The sequence below is a fragment of the Mandrillus leucophaeus genome, unplaced genomic scaffold (genome assembly GCF_000951045.1).
Source record: "Mandrillus leucophaeus isolate KB7577 unplaced genomic scaffold, Mleu.le_1.0 Scaffold130, whole genome shotgun sequence".
Classification (NCBI taxonomy): domain Eukaryota; kingdom Metazoa; phylum Chordata; class Mammalia; order Primates; family Cercopithecidae; genus Mandrillus; species Mandrillus leucophaeus.
In genome coordinates, this window is record NW_012101255.1 from 2,752,848 (window position 1) to 2,772,526 (window position 19,679).

General features: G+C 38.3%; 1 protein-coding gene across 1 annotated transcript in view; it reads left to right on the top strand.

Annotated features, from left to right (window-relative positions):
- Positions 1-19,679, top strand: part of ERICH6 (glutamate-rich 6) — a 45,796-nt gene that overhangs the window by 12,730 nt on the left and 13,387 nt on the right. The window contains exons 4-11 of the mRNA XM_011972760.1: positions 6,982-7,044; positions 7,321-7,376; positions 7,484-7,600; positions 11,067-11,165; positions 12,372-12,529; positions 12,764-12,834; positions 14,851-14,996; positions 18,916-19,001. Coding sequence (XP_011828150.1) covers positions 6,982-7,044; positions 7,321-7,376; positions 7,484-7,600; positions 11,067-11,165; positions 12,372-12,529; positions 12,764-12,834; positions 14,851-14,996; positions 18,916-19,001 — 796 coding nt within the window. The remainder of the gene's footprint in view (positions 1-6,981; positions 7,045-7,320; positions 7,377-7,483; positions 7,601-11,066; positions 11,166-12,371; positions 12,530-12,763; positions 12,835-14,850; positions 14,997-18,915; positions 19,002-19,679) is intronic.

Here is a 19,679-nt window from a genome sequence, read left to right on the forward strand (position 1 = left end):
AAACAAAAATAGCTCCTTAAAAGTACTGTTCTCCTTCAGTGGCATGTAGTTATCTAATCAAGACACCTCATTCAAACAAAACCTGCCTTAGGAAAATTTAATATATATTAAATTATTTTAAAAGAAATACAACATCTTATTCTTTAGCTTTCTTAATCGGTGCTTTATGGAGGCCAGTGTAACATTACAGGACTCATTGAGAAAGTTGAGGAATTTCCTCTACCACCTTTGTTGCTTGAAGAAAAACATATCTTTTCAAAATACGAGGATTTCATTGAAGGAAAGAAAAAAAAAAGATTACTTCAGACTTCTCTTAGTCTATGCAGTTAATTCCTGTTCTGCTTGATATTCATGAATATTTCAGCTTCCCACGAGTCCTGAAAGCTTTTCCTCTATTCTGATGTCACAGTCTCTGAAATTATCAGAAACCTGCATTTGAGAACACCTATTAAGAGTTTTATAGCTGATTATAAAACCAGCTATAAAACTTTGGTGCTTCTAAAGAGCACCAAAACAAGATAACAATTGCCTGGGGATGACAAAAGTTTTAGGGCAGCCATAATTAAAGACACAATTGACAAGAAAATTTGTTACACAATAATTTTACACAATAATTTAACACAATTATAATTATTACTGATAATGTACATTAACTCATATCAAAATTATAGGAGTTTTCCATAATTTTGGAACACATACTAATAGCATATTTATACAAATACAGGCTAAAGAAAACCAAACATCATTTTATATTTGACAGTGCTTCCTGCATAATTTTTATACCAAATAAGCCAAATATGTCATTTTTGGACTTTAAAGAACCTAATATCTTAAAGGATTAATTAGATCAGGAAAAGACATAATTTATAATTTGATTTTGAAAGTTTGTCAATTATCAAAGGTTTAAAACACTTGATATCACAAAATAGGATCACAGGTTATTGTAAAATAAGTCATTTCATTTAACCAAAGTGATAACTCAAGGATTTCAAAAAAAGAGCAAAAACCTTCATTCTTTGAGAGAAGAGACTTAATTTTCCAAATTATAAGCCCTAGTAAAGACAACATGAAGCCAATTAAATTTGTTTTTCAAATTTTTATAAATAATCTATAAAATTTTAATCTTGACCATAAGATATAACTTCCATAGCCTTTTGTAACCTTTATAAACTTTATGAAGGAATTGGTTAATGCTTCATGAAAACCTTGTTAAACTGACACAGGCACCTATATGCTAGTCTTATATCAGTGTGCTTTTGACATTGATGATTAAAGAGAAACTAAACTTATTTTATCCCTCCAAATTGGCCCTTATAATCTCACGGGCCCATCACTTCCATGGTAGTCCCTGGGCCTTGAGAAGTGGAATAGCTTTAATTTCTGGCCCTGTGTCTCGGGAATGCAGTTTATTTTGATTGACATCTTCTACCAGGCCTGAAGATGGGGCCTTAATTGCTGTCAGTGTTTAAAATTCAGCAGGACTTGGTGTCCTTTTTAGACAGAGTCAAAGCCCTGTAACTCAATCTCATAAGTACTTTAAAAGTGCATACAGAAGGATACACAGATGTAATAACCTTAATTTTTAAAACAATTTAATCTCAGCCTTTTTTCCTAAGCAAACCAAAACTTAATAATAATGTGACAACTTGATTATATAACTTTTTTTTAAGAAATCCTCTTATCATGACTTACACAGACCATTCATGGCATGATTGGACTTTCTGGTTTGTCCTGAATATCCCTCTCTCTTAAACAATCAGTCATTCTACTCTAGGACTAAATTTACCATACAAGATTCTTTCTTTCTCATTGAAATTATTTCTCTTTAAGCTTTCTTACAAAAAACAAGCAAACCTCTTTATTTTTATAACTTTCTTTACATCTCTCTTATTTCCTGGTTCCTTTTACATTGTTTAATACATGACCTTTAAATAAGCTTTGAATTAAACAAAAATTATTCACCTTTTTAAAAAGGACACTCTTTTTTTAAAAGAATATTTTCCTACAAATATATTGTTATTGGAAAATACCCAAATAATGAAATATCTATAATTTAACTTTAGATTCTAAATTATGATGAATTTGTCTACAAGTATTTATCCCATTACATTTACCTAATTATTTTAATTGTTTACCTGAATTATTTATGAAAACTGTGATAGTCATCATTTAAAGTTATGGAACTGCCATTGCAAAATTATAACTGAGACAGTGAAAAAGATTTGACCCAACTGATTCCACCTTGCTTTTAACTTCCAAGCTGTCCTTGTTCATTCCTGGGCATAGGCTGAACTAGCTTTGGGAGGAACTTAGTTTATAATTTAGCTTTGAAACAAAGATGATAACGGTCCTTTCCCAAAACAAACCTTACTGCCTGTGGACCAGACTGCCTAAAACCACAAGATTAGAAGTTATGGTAATCTTACTAAATTTAAGATGTAGCTATTTTTTATTAAATCAATATCAATATCTTACTTATTAAAGATTATACAAGCAAAGATCATTTTGTCTTGGGCTGGGTTTATAGTTTTGTAACCCCTATGTCAGATTTTGACATCTTATAGTATTTGGCAGGGATAAGTATGAAATTGCTTGATTAAATAAATGCAAACAAAAATGTATGTTGACAATTCTTAAGACATTTCTAATATTACTTTACCAATAATTGAAAAGCTAGTTTATTTATTAAAGATTTTACTGAAGTTATGTAAACTTGAAAAAGCATTTGACTCATCTTTTCTTTTTTCCTGATAAAGTATTCGATTCAAGTGCTTTTATTTTTCTTTAAGCCAATTAATTAGTGTTGTTTTATATCTTTTCAGTAATGAAACATTGTGTACAAAACACATGCATAGATATATTAGGCATGCCAATAGAAGTACATCTTATAGATTAATGAAAACCTTTTTTTTCCCCCTATGTTAGACATTCACAATGTCTAACCTATTTCACAACCCTAGGCAGTTTTCAGCTAAATAGACTTAAATTTGCATATTAAAGGAAACAACTCATGTGAAAATCAAATGGCAAAATTTGTATCATAACATATGGAGAGAAAAAGTCTGGTGTGCTAGAGGGAGATTAAAGATGGATGCCAAATCAAACATAAAATTATAAAAATATTTCATAGTTTTGTATAAGGAGACCAATTTTATTTAGACAGTGACTACCTATCTTTTAACTGGATTGCTGAGCTCTAGGCAAAGCCCATGCCGAATCCTGGGTTTCCAAAAAGGGAGAATTATTATGAGGCTAGACCACATCATGTTTTCACAGTGCACATAAAAAAAAAAAAAAAAAAAAAAAAAAAAATTTTAAACGAAGACATTTCTAAGTGCCTAAACGACACCCTTCTTTAAAAACCCAAGAGTAGCCTCTGTTGCAGTAAACTATTTTAGTCAATAAATCAGGTAACAATACCAAAGAAAGCAGTTTAAAAGCTGAACTGAACTTGTCTGTTTACACTCTTAGAGTTCCCATAGGGAAAAACAGCATTCTCCTCCGAAGGGAGTCTGGTACCTTCTCTGTTTTCTTTAAGGAACCCCGGGCTATTATAAACTATTTTAGGCCCCTCATGCAGCAGAGGATACAAGAGAAAGGAGAGACAGCAGAAGTAAATGAAGAAAACAGAATTCAGTCAACTGAGAAGAAAAACACTCTTGCTCAAAAGAAAAAGGACAAGATTCTAGGAGGAAAAAAAATTAAAACATGAAGGCCTTTTAAATACAAACACACACAAGCACACATACACACACACATCTTGGATGTTAGCTTTTAATTAAGCTAATTTTAACCACTGAGCTTCTTTTAAAAAAATATTTTAAAATCTCATTACCATATTTCAGCTAGGAAAAATTACTGCTATTTCAGAAGTACCAAGTATCAAACCAGAAAGGGCTTGATTTAGGAACAAAACCCAGGCTGTTGTGGTGGAAAAAATAAGGCAGAACCTTAGCTATGGAACTGCAGCATGAGGCAACAACCACTACTTTTGGTTTGGCCTGGCTAGCAAACAGGTGGCCTCATTATGTAAAGATATAAAATATATGTTATATAAAAGATATATGTTATATAAAATAGTTACCTGCCTTCCAGTGTCATAGAAGCAGGACAAAAATGACTTCCTTGTGTTAGAAGCAAGTAAAACTTCAAAAAAAGAGAAGTTGTACAGCAAAATAAACTTTGGATCATGACCAAACTTGAGATCAGGGATTCTCTGGAGGGGGTGCTTCCAAGCCTCAGCAAATTGTCCTATTGGTTTGAGCCATACAGATAGCTCAAGCTAGTACCAACCACCAATAGAAGATTTGTCAAATATCAGGGATACTTCCACTCAGAATTCCTCTGTGGTTACCAAAATGTGAACCCCAAAAATCTGAGACAGGCCTCAGTTAATTTAGAAAGTTTATTTTACCAAAGTTGAGGATGCGCACCTGTGACACAGCCTCAGGAGGTCCTGGCGACATGTGCCCAAGGTGGTCAGAGCACAGTTTGGCTTTATCCGTTTTAGGGAGACATGAGACATCAATCAACATATGTAACGAACATTGGTTTCGTCTGGAAAGGCGGGACAACTCAAACCTAGGAGGGGGCTTCCGGGTCATAGGTAGAGAAGAGACAAATGGTTGCATTCTTTTGAGTTTCTTATTAGCCTCTCCAAAGGAGGCAATCAGATATGCATTAATCTCAGTGAGCAGAAGGGTGACATTGAATAGAATGGGAGGCAAGTTTTCCCTAAGCAGTTCCCAGCTTGACTTTTCCCTTTAGCTTAGTGATTTTGGGGCCCCAGTATATTTTCCTTTCCCATAAGCTACCCAGTTTAGGGCATTTCGTTATAGCAGCCCAGATGAACTAAGACAGCAATGTATCATGGACATCTTTCCATGTCAGGAATGATTGACCTAATTCTTTGAAATTACTGCATAATATTTCCTCATATATAGTTATTGTGACTCATGTAATGCTAGACATATTGGGGTTGTTCTTGTTTTGTTTTTTTGTTTTTTTTTTTCTTTTTGAGCTCTTCCCTATAACAAATAATATATTAGTAAAAATCTTTGTGCATTAATTTTTTTAAATACCTGTGCCGGCATTTCTATAGATAAAGATGCCTGAAACATCTTTAAAATTTTTTCAGATGATCCACGTTGTCCCCCACCTCCCCAAAATAGATCAACTTCTTTTTTAAAAAATTTATTTATTTATTTACTTTTTGAGACAAGGTCTTGCTGTGTCACCCAGGCTTGAGTGCAGTGGCATGATCTCAGCTCACTGTAGCCTCAACCTCCTGCTCAAGTGATCCTCCCACCTTAACCCCCAGTAACTGGGACCACAGGCATGCACCATCACAATCAGTTAATTTTTTTCATAGAGACCAGGTCTCAATGTTTTGCTCAGGCTGTCCTCAAACTCCTGGACTCAAGTAATATCCCCCACTTGGCCTCCCAGAGTTCTGGGATTACAGGCATGAACCACCACACCCAGCCTGGATCAACTTCTGAAGCATATCTGTCTCCAACAGCAGCCCTTGCTCTCCTGGCTTTGCTAAGAAAATAAGTCCCTTGCACTTAAATAGCCTCTTTACTTTGCCTCTGTCCCATTATAGGTTGCTCACGTTAGTTTTTCATCATTCCTATCCCATCTGCTTTAAATCTTCTAGACATTTACTCAAAGTTGCTGATTTGTGGATGGCCTTCTTCCCCATTTCCAGTGCTGCTCTGGAATCTAGATAGAGTAATCCTGGTGGTTTACTTCACTGTCTTGAACTAGAATCCTCAGCACCCTCCTACCTAAAAAATCTCATGAAGAATAACAGACATACAGTAGATTGATTGTACTTAAAATAAGCAGAAAATAAAAGGGTATGCAAAGCGTGATTATAACCAAGGAAAATATTAATCTGTAGCACAATAGTCCCCCCTTATCTACAGTTTCATCTTCTGTGGTTTCAGCTGCCTGCAGTCTGAAAACGTTAGTGGGAAATTTCTGAAATAATCAACACGTAACTTGTAAATTGCATGACATTCTGAGTAGAGTGATGAAATCTCTCACTAGCCCACTCTGTCCTGCCTGGGACATGAATTATCTTTTTGTCTGTTGGAGTCACTTAGCAGCCTTCTGATTATCAGATTGACTATAGTGGTATTGCAGTGCTTGTGTTCAAATAACCATTAATTTCTTTTTCTTTTATTTCATTTTATTTATTTTGAGACAAATATTTGCTTGGTAGCCGACGCTGGAGTACAATGACACAATCTCAGCTCACTGCAACTTCTGCCACGGGTTCTACAGGTGCCCATCACCACACCTGGCTAATTTTTGTATTTTTAGTAGAGACAGGGTTTCGCCATGTTGGCTAGGCTGGTCTTGAACTCCTGACCTCAAGTGGTCCGCCCAGCTTGGCCTCCCAAAGTGCTGGGATTACAGGTGTGAGCCACTGTACCTAAACCTCAATTTCTTAATCATGGCCCCAAAGCTCAAGATAAGTGATGTTGGCAATTTGGACATGCCAAAGAGAATCCATAAAGTGTGTCCTTTAAGTGAAAAGGTAAAAGTTATTGACTTCATTTAAAAAAGAAAAACATAGTATGCTGAGGTTGCTAAGACACATGGTAAGAATGAATCTTCTATCTGTAAAATTGTGAAGGAAAAATAAATTTGTGCATAGTAGGGTCTGGTATACCTGCAGTTTGAGGCATCCACTCAGGATCTTGGAATGTATCCCCTGCAGATCAAGGGGGACTACTGTATTCTAGGACTAGAAAGGAAGGGGAAACATTTTAAAATGTGATACATAGAATGCTAACTTTCCTTTGTTTATTCCTTATTGTTGGCAAAATGTTATTGGAAAAAGAGACAAAAGATTAAAAGACAAAAGAAACATAGTAAGGGTACTTATTTTTCCAAGAGATGTATATTCTTTTATATTCAGCTTCTTTCCTACTTTGTCGGATTGATGACACACGTACACTGTTTTCACAGGGAAGAAAACAGCCTCTAAAGTGAAGAAAGCTGAACCTCAATGTCTGGCATCTAAGTTAAGAGGTAAATACATGTTTGGCATCATCTCCTTTTGCTGGCAAAGGTAAACTACCAGTAGGGAATCACCTGAACTTGCACAGAGCCCATCTGCTTTGAAAAAGGACTCGCCTAAGAACAGGTGTAAGAAGGTGGCAAAAACGTCAGGGTTCAGGGCATCTGAACAGTGTGTGTGTGCTAAGCGAGGAGGATGATAGTGGGTGTGAATCCCCAAATTACAGAAGTGGAATGTACTGCACAAAGGCTTTAAACATTTCTTATAAATCTATTCTTTCTCTTCAGAAAAATGGGTAATTAATCCAGAAGAGCCAAAACTAAATATTTTGTATGAGCTGGAGGTAAGAAATGTTTATCATGCTAACTAGTACACTGTTCTCATAGTAAAAATGGCTTATTCAGTCTTCAATTATTTCCCCTCGCCACCCCTTTCTCTGTTTAAATTTAGTTTAAGGAAGACTTCATAACACTATTCGAGCCTTCTCTAAGAACATTACCCAGCGTTGGACCACCAACCATCCTGGCATACAAAGAAGAGAGCTCCAATTTAGACATTAACTTCAAGGTGATTTTAATTCATGCTTTTTATTATTACTCTTTTAAAATGACATAAAAAAATAGTGATTTGCACAATAGACAGTGAAAAGGCTCTAAAAGGAAAAAAAAAAAAAAGCCAAAGAGCTCAATTACTTAGAATAGCACTTACAGTGACTGTGTTAGTTGCCTAGGGCTGCTATAACTAGTACCACAAACTGGGTGGCTTAAAACAACAGAAACTTACTGTCTTGTAGTTATGGAGGCTAGAAGTTCAAAATCAGTGTTTTGGCAGGGCCAACATATAGGGGCAAATCTTACCTTCCCTCTTCCTAGCTTGTGGTTGTGGCAGCAGTTTTGGCATTCCTTGGCTTGCAGCTGCATCACTCCAATCTCTGCCTCAGTTGTCACAGCATCCTCTCTGTGTGTCTGGGTCCAAATGTCTCCCTTTTCTAAGGACACCAAGTCCAGTTGGATTTGTGCCCACTCTAATGACCTCATCTTAACTTGATTACATTTGCACAGACTATTTCTCAATAAGGTCACATTCACAGGTAGCAGGAGTTAGGACTTCAATGTATCTTTTTGGGATACACAATTCAACCCATGAGAGTGGCCGCAAAGCTTGGAAACAGGCCAGACGCAGTGGCTCACACCTGTAATCCCAGCACTTTGGGAGGCTGAAACAGATCACTTGAGAACAGCCTGGGTGACAGAGAGAGACCCTCTCTTTAAAAAAAAAAAATTATTATTATTTCATTATTATTTTTCGAGACAATGTCTTGCTGTGTCACCCAGGCTACAGTGTAAGTGGCACGATTGTGGTTCACTATAGTCTCAACCTCCCAGGCTCGAGCAATCCTCTCACCTCCGCGTCCCAGGTAGCTGGGACCACAGGTGTGCACCACTGTGCCTAGCTAATTTTTTAAATATTTTGCAGAGATGGGTCTCACTATGTTTCCCAGGCTTATTATTTAAAAAAAAAAAAAGAAGAAAAAAAAGAAAAAGAACAAAGCCTGGAAACATGGGTGAATATTTGCCATATTTGGTCATGTGAAGTGACCAGTTAATTCCTGTACTTGAAGGGCAAGAGAAAGATTACCTCAAGTAATTCCAATAAGATGGTGCAGCACCACACTGCCGCTAGAGGGGTGAGGGACTGACTGGTGGAATGGTTGTTTCCAAACCTGGATTGGACGCCATGGCCATGTGGAGAGAACTGCTCACTGCCCCAGATCTGAGAACCCTTGATGACTTCTTCTTGGGCATAGTAAAGGTGCAGGTTTATTCATTAACAATAAGGGGCACGAATCATGCAAGGCAACACATCACGGATGCACGTGTAGAGATTAGTGGAAATGCTGTATGGATGCGCTGAGGTGGTGTTCATTGCTATTTTGTACAGCACATTGAGCTATGCAATCTAGTGAGGGGAAACATTAAGTATATCATGTAATATAATATCTATAAACATTTACTCTTTATAGTTACCCAGGTCACTTTATGGTCACTCAACAGACTCTTCAGGCTGAAATTCTTTTTTCTTTTTATTTATTTATTTAAAAGATGTGATCTCACTATATTGCCCGGGGTGAGCTGAACTCCTGGGCTCAAGCAATATCCCTATCTTTGCCTCCCAAAATTCTGGGATTACAGGCATGAGCCATCACTCCCGGCCCTGAGATTCTTTATTTAAATGTAGCACCTTCCTTTTTCTGCACCACAAAGGCTTGTATCTAGGGATGTCTCTGAGGTTATACTCTCCTCCCACAACACCCAGAGATGGGTCTTACCATGGGAAAGGCCTTGTGGCTTCTCCCCCAAGATGTCTCTAAACTTGGACGAGGTTGGCGCTTGGACGAGGCTGGCTCCTCCTGCTCCTCAGCAGGTCTTTCAGGTCTAGTGTTGATGCCAATCTAGTGCAGGGGTAGCAGCAGCTGGCTTGCCCAGCTCTTCTCTCTAGCACACCCTCTTCAGGTGAAGATCCCAACTCCCCTCATGGTCTTTTTGTTTTTGTTTTTGTTTTTGTTTTGAGATGGAATCTCACTCTGTCACCCAAGCGGGAGTGCTGGAGTGCAGTGACATGATCTCAGCTCGCTGCAACCTCTGCCTCCCGGGTTCAAGCAATCCTCTCACCTCAGCCTCCCTAGTACCTGGGACTACAGACACACACCACCATGCCTGGCTAATTTTTGAATTTTTAGCAGAGACAGGGTTTACCACGGTGGTCAAGCTGGTCTCAAATTCCTGACCTCAGGTGATCGGCCTGCCTCGGCCTCCCAAAGTGCTGGGATTACAGGTGTGAGCCACCGTGCCCAGCCTCCCTTATGGTCTTTTGAAGTATCTCCATCTTGCTTCACCCCAAGCTGAGGGCGAAAGGACAACGGACTTAGGGGCTCACTACCAAGTCCTTGTATGGAGCAGGTTGTGAATGGCTTGGTATTGCCCAGCTCTCTTTCTCCCCTACTCCATCATTTGATAGCTATCCTAGATTTTCCTCCATCATCTCTCTAAAGCAAGACTTCCCTCTCCAAGCATTCTGCTTTTAGCAATGTGCAGTACTTACTATTGGGGAGTTTCAGTGGCCTAAATATGTTGGACCTTACTCTGGGGTAGTGAATCCCTGGCTGCACTGGCCACCTTAGTCACTTTTTAGCCCTATGTTGGGCATTTTTGCCAGTCTCAGAGAATGGTTTCCATGCCATATACAGGTGCCCTGGTGGTGTTAATAGTCTGCAAGTCATGATCTAGGTCTCTTCCTGGAGGTCTGTACTGAGGCTTGGCTGCTTACCTGCTCAGGAGCCTGTGCAGTCACAGACATGACCTCAGGTCATTGACATGCCACAGTGTATCAGCTCCACATTGGGTCAGTTGAGCCCCTAACTCCCAATCTCTCCCTTGTTTTGCCTCCCCTCCTCCTCTCTGTCCTGAATTACCTTCACAATACAGACAAAATTCAGAGCTCCCACCTAGGCTCCCCTGGAGAAGGGATTCTCATTTATTTTAGAAAGTTGGTCATTGTGCATGTTGAACTACACAGTAATGTCAAGGTTTTTTCTTACTTGCCACTTCTTGAAAGAGTTAACGATGTTCAAATACCTTAGACCATTTGCATAAAATCCAGTGTGTGTTATCCTTGTCTCTTGCATCTAGGTATATAATACACATTCCCCTCCCCAACAAGAGACTCTGGTATCCACAGTGAATTCATTTCTGCAACTTTCTTCTTATACGAGGGAGGCATCCCGAAGACCACACACTTCCTGATAGGCTCAGCTGTGCTCTGGGGAATTGCACCAGACAAAGACCTGCAAAACACCACCTCAGGCTCCTCAAGCCTCACCAGCCCTTAAATGCAAGTGACATCACATCCTGGCACATCTCATCACCACTGCTGTTGCATTCACTGACCGTGCCCAGGGTTGTGCTCCTGCTGCTCTCAGAGCCTCTGGGCCTCTTTGTAGGGACTTCTTTAATTTTTTCCTCTCTCTCTGAAGGATGAAGAGGAGGAGACATCACCCAAATGTGAATTTTGTGGAAGCGATCTAAGAGCATTTTTTTCTAATGTGGATGTTTGCTCTGAATCAAAGGGGCATGTAAGTTCTAAGGCAGGTTTACTGTGGAAATAGTATTATCTTTAAACATATGTAGTATTTTCTCTTGCATCTTTCCCCCGCATTACCATTTTTAAAAGAGTTAGGCCGAGTTTACTTTGGAAGGCCGAGGTGGTTGGATTGCCTGAGCTCAGGAGGTCGAGACCACACTGGGCAACACGGTGAAACCCTATCTCTACTAAAATACAAAAAATTAGCTGGATATAGCAGCATTCACCTGTAGTCCCAGCTACTTGGGAGGCTGCGGCGAGCTGAGGTCACACCACTGCACTCCAGGCTGGGCAACAGAGTGAGACTCCTTCTCCAAAAAAAAAGAGTTTTGTGTTAGCTGTCAGGGAAATGCAAATCACAAGCACAATGCACAATGGGATACCACTTCACACCCACTAGGATGGGTATAATTTAAAAGACAGATAACAACAAGTGTTGATAAAGATATAGAGAAATTAGAAGCCACATATACTGCTGAGGGGGAATATAAAATGGTGCATCACTTTGGAAAACAGTCTAGTAGTTCCTTGAAAGGTTCAACATAAGGTAACCATATGCCATCAGTTCTATTCCTAGGTTTATATCCAAGAAAATGGCAACATATGTCCACACAAAAACTTGTACAAAAATGTTCACAGCGGCATGATTCATAATAACCAAAATATAGAAACACCCCGACTGTCCATCAATGGATGAATAAAATGTGGTATATCCATACCATGAAATATTATTCAACCATAAAAAGACATATGAAGTACTGAAACATGTTACCATATGGACAAACCCTGAAAACATTATGCTAAGTGAAAGAAGCTAGACATAAAGAGTGCCACATGTTGTTTGGTTCCATTTTATAAACTATACAGAACAGGAAAATTTAGAGAGACAGAATGTAAATTAGTGGTTGCCAGAGGCTGTGAAGAAGAAAGGAGAGGAAGTGACTGTTAGTGAGGACAGGTTTCAGATTCTAAAATTGATTGTGATGATGATTGTACAACTTTATGAATATACTAAAACAAATGAATTGTACTTTTTAAATGGGTGAATTGTATGGTATGTGAGTTATATCTTAATAAAGCTGTTACCAGAATAAAAACTTATGATAGATTGTTATCCAAACCTTGTTAGTCATTTTTATCCCCTCTAATCATCTTCATCTAGGACTGATGAGATGAAAGTAACTTCTGTGTTTTCCAGGCCTCCTGCTGTATTGCTTTCCAAAATCTGATTGATTATATCTATGAGGAACAAATAAAAATCAAATCCCCTAAAGCTGAATTAATTGCTATTGACCCTCATGCAGCCCATTACAGTGAGGTCGACAGACTCAAGGCAAAAGAAAAAGCCCTGCAAAGGTAACATTGAGCCTTTGATACCGAAACTCATACAGGCCAACTAAATCGGAGCTTTTTTTGTAAATGAACCTCAGTTTTTCAAGATATATAATTTTGAAGATGTATTTCCTAGATTCACAAGTAATAACAGATCAAACAGACAAGCATGGCATTTAAGCAGCTGAATTTTGTAGTAGACTGTTTTAAGCTTCAACCACATTTCAGATTTATGCCTGATGTTTTTTGATTTTGTAGAAAACAGGAGCAACGAATGGCCAGACATTTTGCAATAATATCAAGGGAACAGACTCATTTCTCTGAAGATGGTGAGTTCATCAGTGCTGATCTTATAGACCAGCTGTACAACATCAGAAAGCTCAGATGTTTAACCAAAAGATGAAATGGGTGTATTTTAAAAATAGTATTGGCCAGGTGCAGTGACGCACACCTGTAATACCAACACTTTGGGAAGCCAAAGTGGGAGAATCACTTGAGCCCAGAAGTTCGAGACCAGTCTGGGTAAAATAGTGAGATCCCGTCTCTATAAAACATAATAATAAGTAGTAGTATTGAAAATTTTTTACTTCTAAGTACAATATAGCCTGCATCCATCAAAATGGCTCAGAAAAGCTAGTGTTTCCAGCCATCTGGTTTTTGGAATTTTCAGTCTTCATCTCATTGTTATTATTCATTGAAATAAATTAGCAACACCTATAGAGCATTTTACAGATAACTACAAAGAGCTTTCAAGTTCATTGTCTCATATTTTATTAAGCATACTTTCCATTTTGTTTTCAAGCTTGGGTATGGAAAATCTGTCAAAAATAAGTCAACTTGGCTGGGCACGGTAGCTCACGCCTGTAATCCCAGCACTTTGGGAGACCGAGGCAGGTGGATCGCCTGAGGTCAGGAGTTCGAGACTGGCCTCGCCAACCGACATAGTGAAACCCCCATCTCTACTAAAAATACAAAAGTTAGCTGGCATGGTGGCAGGCGCCTGCAATCCCAGCTACTCAGGAGACTGAGGCAGGAGAATCACTTGAACCTGGGAGACGGAGGTTACAGTGAGCTGGGATTGTGCCATTGCACTCCAGCCTGGGCAACAAGAGCGAAACTCCTGTCTCAAAAAAAAAAACAAAAAAAAAAAAAAAAAAAAAAAACAGTTGGCTTATTTTCTTCATATATTAGTTGTTGTAGAAGTCGACTCGCTAGTATCACTGTAGTTCTGGTACAGTTGAAGAAACACTGCGTTTAGAATCAGAAGTCCTGGATTCATTTCCTTGCTTTTCTCCTTACAGGCTGTCTGATTCGGGGCAAATGACTTAATCTTTCTGGGTATCAGGCTCCTCCTCTACCACCTAGAGCTACTGAAAAGATACTTAGATGGGAGCTAAGCTATGAGGACACAAAGGCATAAGAATGATACAGTGGACTTTAGGGATTCAGGGGGAAAAGGTGGGAGGGTGTGAGGGTTAAAAGACTTCACATCAGTGCTCAGGTGGTAAGTGCACCTAAATCTCAGAAATCGCCACTAAAGAACTTATTCATGTAACCAGACACCACCTGTTCCCAAAAACCTATTAAAATAATAAAATAAAAATGAATAAAAATAAAAGTTGAACTGCCAAAAAAAAAAAAAAAGATACTTAGAGAGGATACATTTTTATTTATTTTTGTAACTAAATCCCTCATACAAAGTTTCCTGATAGCCAACTGTTAGAGTGTCAGTTCTACTAGAACTAAGGCCAGAAAGTTCCACTTAATGAAAATTGTCATTTTTTAAATTTCTTTCTGGTTTTGTTTTGTTTTCTTTTGTTTTGTTTGAGACAGAGTCTCGCTCTGTCACCCAGGCTGGAGTGCAGTGGCACGATCTTGGCTCACTGCAACCTCTGCCTCCCGGTTCAAGCAATTTTCCTGCCTCAGCCTCACAAGCAGCTGGGATTACAGGCACACGCCACCACACCTGGTTAATGTATGTATTTTTGGTAGAGATGGGGTTTCACCATGTTGGCCAGACTGGTCTCAAACTCCTGACCTCAAGTAGTCCACCCGCCTCAACCTCCCAAAGTTCTGGGATTACAGGCGTGAGCCACTGCACCCGGTCTCATTTTTCTTCTTTTAACGAAGGAATGTTCTCATTTTTTGACAAAGGGGAATAATAAAATTTTTAAAGATGAATTTTGAATATAAAATTTGAATTTAAAATTTGAATATAAAATTTGAATATAAAAATTTCTTATGAATCAGTGTATTTATATTGGAGTTTGAAATTTCATTTTAGAAAAGAGGCTTTAGAAAATTTAAAACATATATGTATTTCTATGTGATTCTTTTCCCACTAGATTCAAAGCGCTTAAAAACAATTTCTTATCAACTTTCTGTGGATATTCCAGAAAAACAGACAATTGATGACATTGTATTTGATTTTCAACTGAGAAACAGTAACATGTCCATCATTTGTTGTGATTCTCGGATAGCATGTGGAAAGGTAATGAACTTGTAATTTTTTTACTTGGTATTAAAAAAAAACAGTTTAACCTAAAATTATATAATCTTTCATGAAGCTTGGCTACATGATGCATTTAACTACTTGTCAAAAAGAATTGGTACAGACTTGGCCTTTTAACTTCTACTAGACTTTATAACAATGTCTTATGTTTGGGTTAAAGCGTTGTTACTTCAAAATGTAAGAGTTGCATATTAGAGAACATTTGGAACCCTTAGAAAATTAAAAGGAAGGGAAGAAAATTACCAAAAGTCTCAATCACTTCTCCCAAAACATTAATATTTCAATATTTTCTAGACTTGCACTGCCCAATATGGTAGCAATACTACATTTGGCTATTTAGATTTAAATTAAATTAAATTAAAAATGTAATTTCTCAGTCACACTAGCCATTCCACAAGTCTTAGGTAGCTACATGTAACTAGTGGCTACTGTACTGCAGTGATGATACAGAACATTTTTCTTGTAATCTGAAGTTATATTAGCACTGTTCTAGATGGTTTTCCTTGCATGGGTTTTTGTTAACATACTTATAGCTCTTTTTTTAACTTAATTATAAAAACAAATTTTCCAAGACCAGGTACATTGGCTCACACCTTTAATCCCAGCACTTTGGGAAGCCAAAGCAGGCAGATTGCTGGAATCCAGAGGTTCAAGACCAGCCTGGACAACAAGACAAAACCCCATCTCTACAAAATATAGAAAAATTAGCTGTGCATGTTGACATGCACCTGTAGTCCCAGCTACTTGGGGGGCTGAGGCAGGAGGATCCCTTGAGCCTAGGGGCAGAGGTTGCAGTGAACCAAGTTTGTGCCACTGCACTCCAGCCTGGGTAACAGAGCAAGACCCTGTCTGAAAAAAAAAAAAAAAAATTCATAATATATAGCTTACATTAATATTATTTTAATAGCTATATAACTTATCATGTAGTTTAACCCATTTTTCTGTTCTTGGACATACTGATTCTTAACAATTTTTTGCTATATAAATGCCATTTCTTTAAATATCCTTGTATGTAAGTACATTTCTATGTAAGTATAGTCCCTCAGAATAGACTTCTCAGAATTAAATTACTGAGACCTGGTTTGTTTATCTTGGGAGACATAGAATTTAAGGGGTGAACCAGGCAAACTGGCTTGCACCTGTAATCCCAGCTACTTAGGAGGCTAAGGTGGGAGGATCACTTGAGGCCAGGAGTTTGAAACTAGCCTGAGCAACATAGCAAAATCCCATCTCTCAAAAAATTTTTTTGGCTGGGTGTGTTGGCTCACGCCTGTAATCCTAGCACTTTGGGAGACTAAGGTGGGTGGACTGCCTGAGCTCAGGAGTTCAAGACCAGCCTGGGCAACATGGTGAAACTTCATCTCTACTAAAATACAAAAATTAGCTGGGCAAGGTGGTGGGCACCTGTAATCCCAGCTACTCGGGAGGCTGAGGCAGAGAATTGCTTAAACCTGGGAGGCAGAGGTTGCACTGAGCCGAGATCGCACCATTGCACTCCAGCCTGGGCAACGGAGCAGGACTCCATCTCAAAAAACAAAAACAAAACAAAAAAATTTTTTTTAATTAATTAGCTGGGCATGGCAGCACATGCCTGTAGGCCCACCTACTTGGGAGGTTGAGGCAGGAGAATCACCTGAGCTGAGGAGTTTGAGATAGCAGTGAGCTATGATCATGCACTCCAGCCTGGGTGACAGAGCAAGACCCATCTCAAAACAAACAAACAAAAAGAATGTAAGGGGTGTCAGTAAACCCAGGTGCCTGGCAGAAGTAAATCCAAACTATCTTTGGAGGAAGGTCACTAATTCAACCTTCAAATCACACCTACAAATTATTTTTCAAGTTCAGTTACCAGCATACAATGAAAAATAACCAAGAACACAAGAAAACTTAACAATACAACTAAAAATCCAGAGGAATAATAATCAATAAGAAGAGACCTGAAAAGACTTTGGAAAATGAGGAAGTCTAACTGTGATCATGAAAATAAGAGATCAACTTGAAGATATATGAAGGGAAGAGAAAACTATAAACTGATGTAGCAAATTTGAAATGGAAAAAAATGAACTGAAATGAAAATGAAAACTGCAACAACTGAAATGAAAAATGCAACAATCAAAATTAAAAACTTGAAAGATGAGAGCTGAAAGCAGGTTAGACTCCACTAAAGAAAGAACCAATGCCCAGGAAGAAAGGTTGAAAAGAAAAAATATCAAAATTCATTATGGGGATTAAAAAAAAAAGGCAAGAAACACAAGACAGAGTGTATGGTACAAAAATAAAATGAGAAGTCTAACATGCATTTATTCAAAATCCCAGAAAGAGAGAAAAAAAGATAATCAGGCAAAGCTAATATTTTAAAGATAATGGATGATAATTTTTCAAAACTGATAAAAGAGACCCATTGACAGGTTTAAGAATCCCAGTGATCTCAAGCAGTATGAGAAAAAAAAATTCTAGACATATTATAGTGAAACTGCAGAAAACTAAAGACCGAAAACAAAAAAAAAAAAAAAAAGGAAAGAAAGAATTCTTAGAAGTAACAGAGGAAAAAAAGTTCAGGTTACATTTAAAAGAAAACAGACTGGCAGATAACCTCCCAACAGCAACAATAGAGGCTCAAAGGCAATGGAATGTCTTCAGTGTGGTGAAAGAAAACAATGGCAATCTAGAATTCTATACCCAGTTAAAATGTATTTCAAGAAAGTGTAAGATAGGTCAGGTGCAGTGGCTCACACCTGTAATCCCAGCTCTCTAGGAGACCAAAGCAGGCAGACCACCTGAGGTAGGGAGTTTGAGACTAGCCTGGCCAACATGGTGAAACCCCATCTCTACTAAAAATACAAAGATTAGCCAGGCATGGTGGCACATTCCTGTAATCCCAGCTACTTAGGAGGCTGAGGCAGGAAAATCACTTGAACCCAGGAGGTGGAGGTTGCAGTGAGTCGAGATCTTACCACTGCACACCAGCCTGGGCAACAGAGCAAGATTTTGTCTCAAAAAAAAAAAAAAGAAAGTGTAAGGTAAAGATAAGAGGATCACTTTATAAGATAAAGATAAAGATGATCACTTTTTAATTGACAAAATTTCAATCCACCAGTAAGATATAGCATTACAAAATATATTGTCCATATTAGCACAGCCTCAAAAATATATGAAGCAAAATTTCACAGAAGCAAAAGGAGAAATAAAGAAAACCATATTCATAATGAGATATTTTAGCCTACCTCTTCCTTTTTAGAGATGACACTCTTTGATCATTCTTTCCAGAGTGATCTCTAGATCCAATATAATCTCAGATTCTAACAAGATTGCCTATGTGTGTGTATTGGGGGAAGGGAAGTCTTGACAAGTTGATTCTAAAATGTATGTGGAAATATAAAGAACCTAGAGTAACCACAACACTCTTGAAGAAGAAGAGGCTGAGGAGAGGAGGATGTGTTCTACCAGCTATTAAGAGCTATTACAAGATATAGTAATTAAGCCAGTATAGTATTGGGGCAGGATAAACAAGGAAATCCATATGCATAATAGAGTCCAGAAACAGACTCATGCATACATGAATATCTGATTTATGATAGCAATGGCACTGCACATTGTGCAGGGGCTGGTTTTTATCTGCTTTTGTTCTTGTAGTAACATTTATTTAAAAAAAAAATTAAAATCAATATGTAATGTCAGATTTCTACCAGAAGGATTTTTATCAAGTTATACTTGCAAGGGTTAGGGACAATCTGTTAATAATTGCTAAGGGTTGTCTCCTGTTGTTGAAGCAGGGCCAAAATTTAAATTAATAAATGGTTTGTATGACTGTCTAGTAACCAGCTGATGTCCATTGTTGTCGTACTTGCGACTTTATGTCCAAAATGATTAAGTGTCTTTTCTTTTCTGTGGTGTACAGGTTGTCAGGAATGAGCTCTTGGAGAAGCATTACAAACATGGGAGCAAGTTTCTAACTTCATTTCCAGATGGGACAACACAAATATTGTATCCTCTTTCAACAAGTTATTTTTATTGGCTTTATTACTTCAAAAAAGAGAAAGGTAAAGGAAGGAAATACATGGCGGGGCGCAGCGGCTCACACCTGTAATGCCAGCACTGTGGGAGGCTGAGGCAGGCAGATCACTCGAGCTCAGGAGGTTGAGACCAGCCTGGGCAACATGGCAAAACTCCGTCTCCACAAAATGTTAGCTGAGTGTGGTGGCACATGCCTGTAGTCTCAGCTACTCAGGAGACTGAAGTAGGAGGATCACCTGGGCTCAGGAGGTAGAGCCTGCAGTGAACTGAGATTGTGCCACTGCACTCCAACATGAGCAATAAAGTGGGACCCTGTCTCAGAAAAACAAAAACAAAAACACAGAAAAAGATGAAGATCCAGCGTAATTGAAAAATAGAAATTTTAATTAAAAAGACAAATAAATAGAAAGATAAAAGGAAACTATAAAGAAACTATATTGGCTGAGCATGGTGGCTTATGCTTATAATCCCAGCACTTTGGGAGGCTGAGGCAGGAGGGTTACTTGAGCCCAGGAGTTTGAAATCAGCCTGAGCAGCATAGTGAGTTCTCATCTCTACAAAAAATAAGAAAATTAGCCAGATGTGGTGGTATACACCTGAAGTCCCGGCTACTCAGGAGGCTGAGGTGAAAGGATTGCTTGAGCCCGG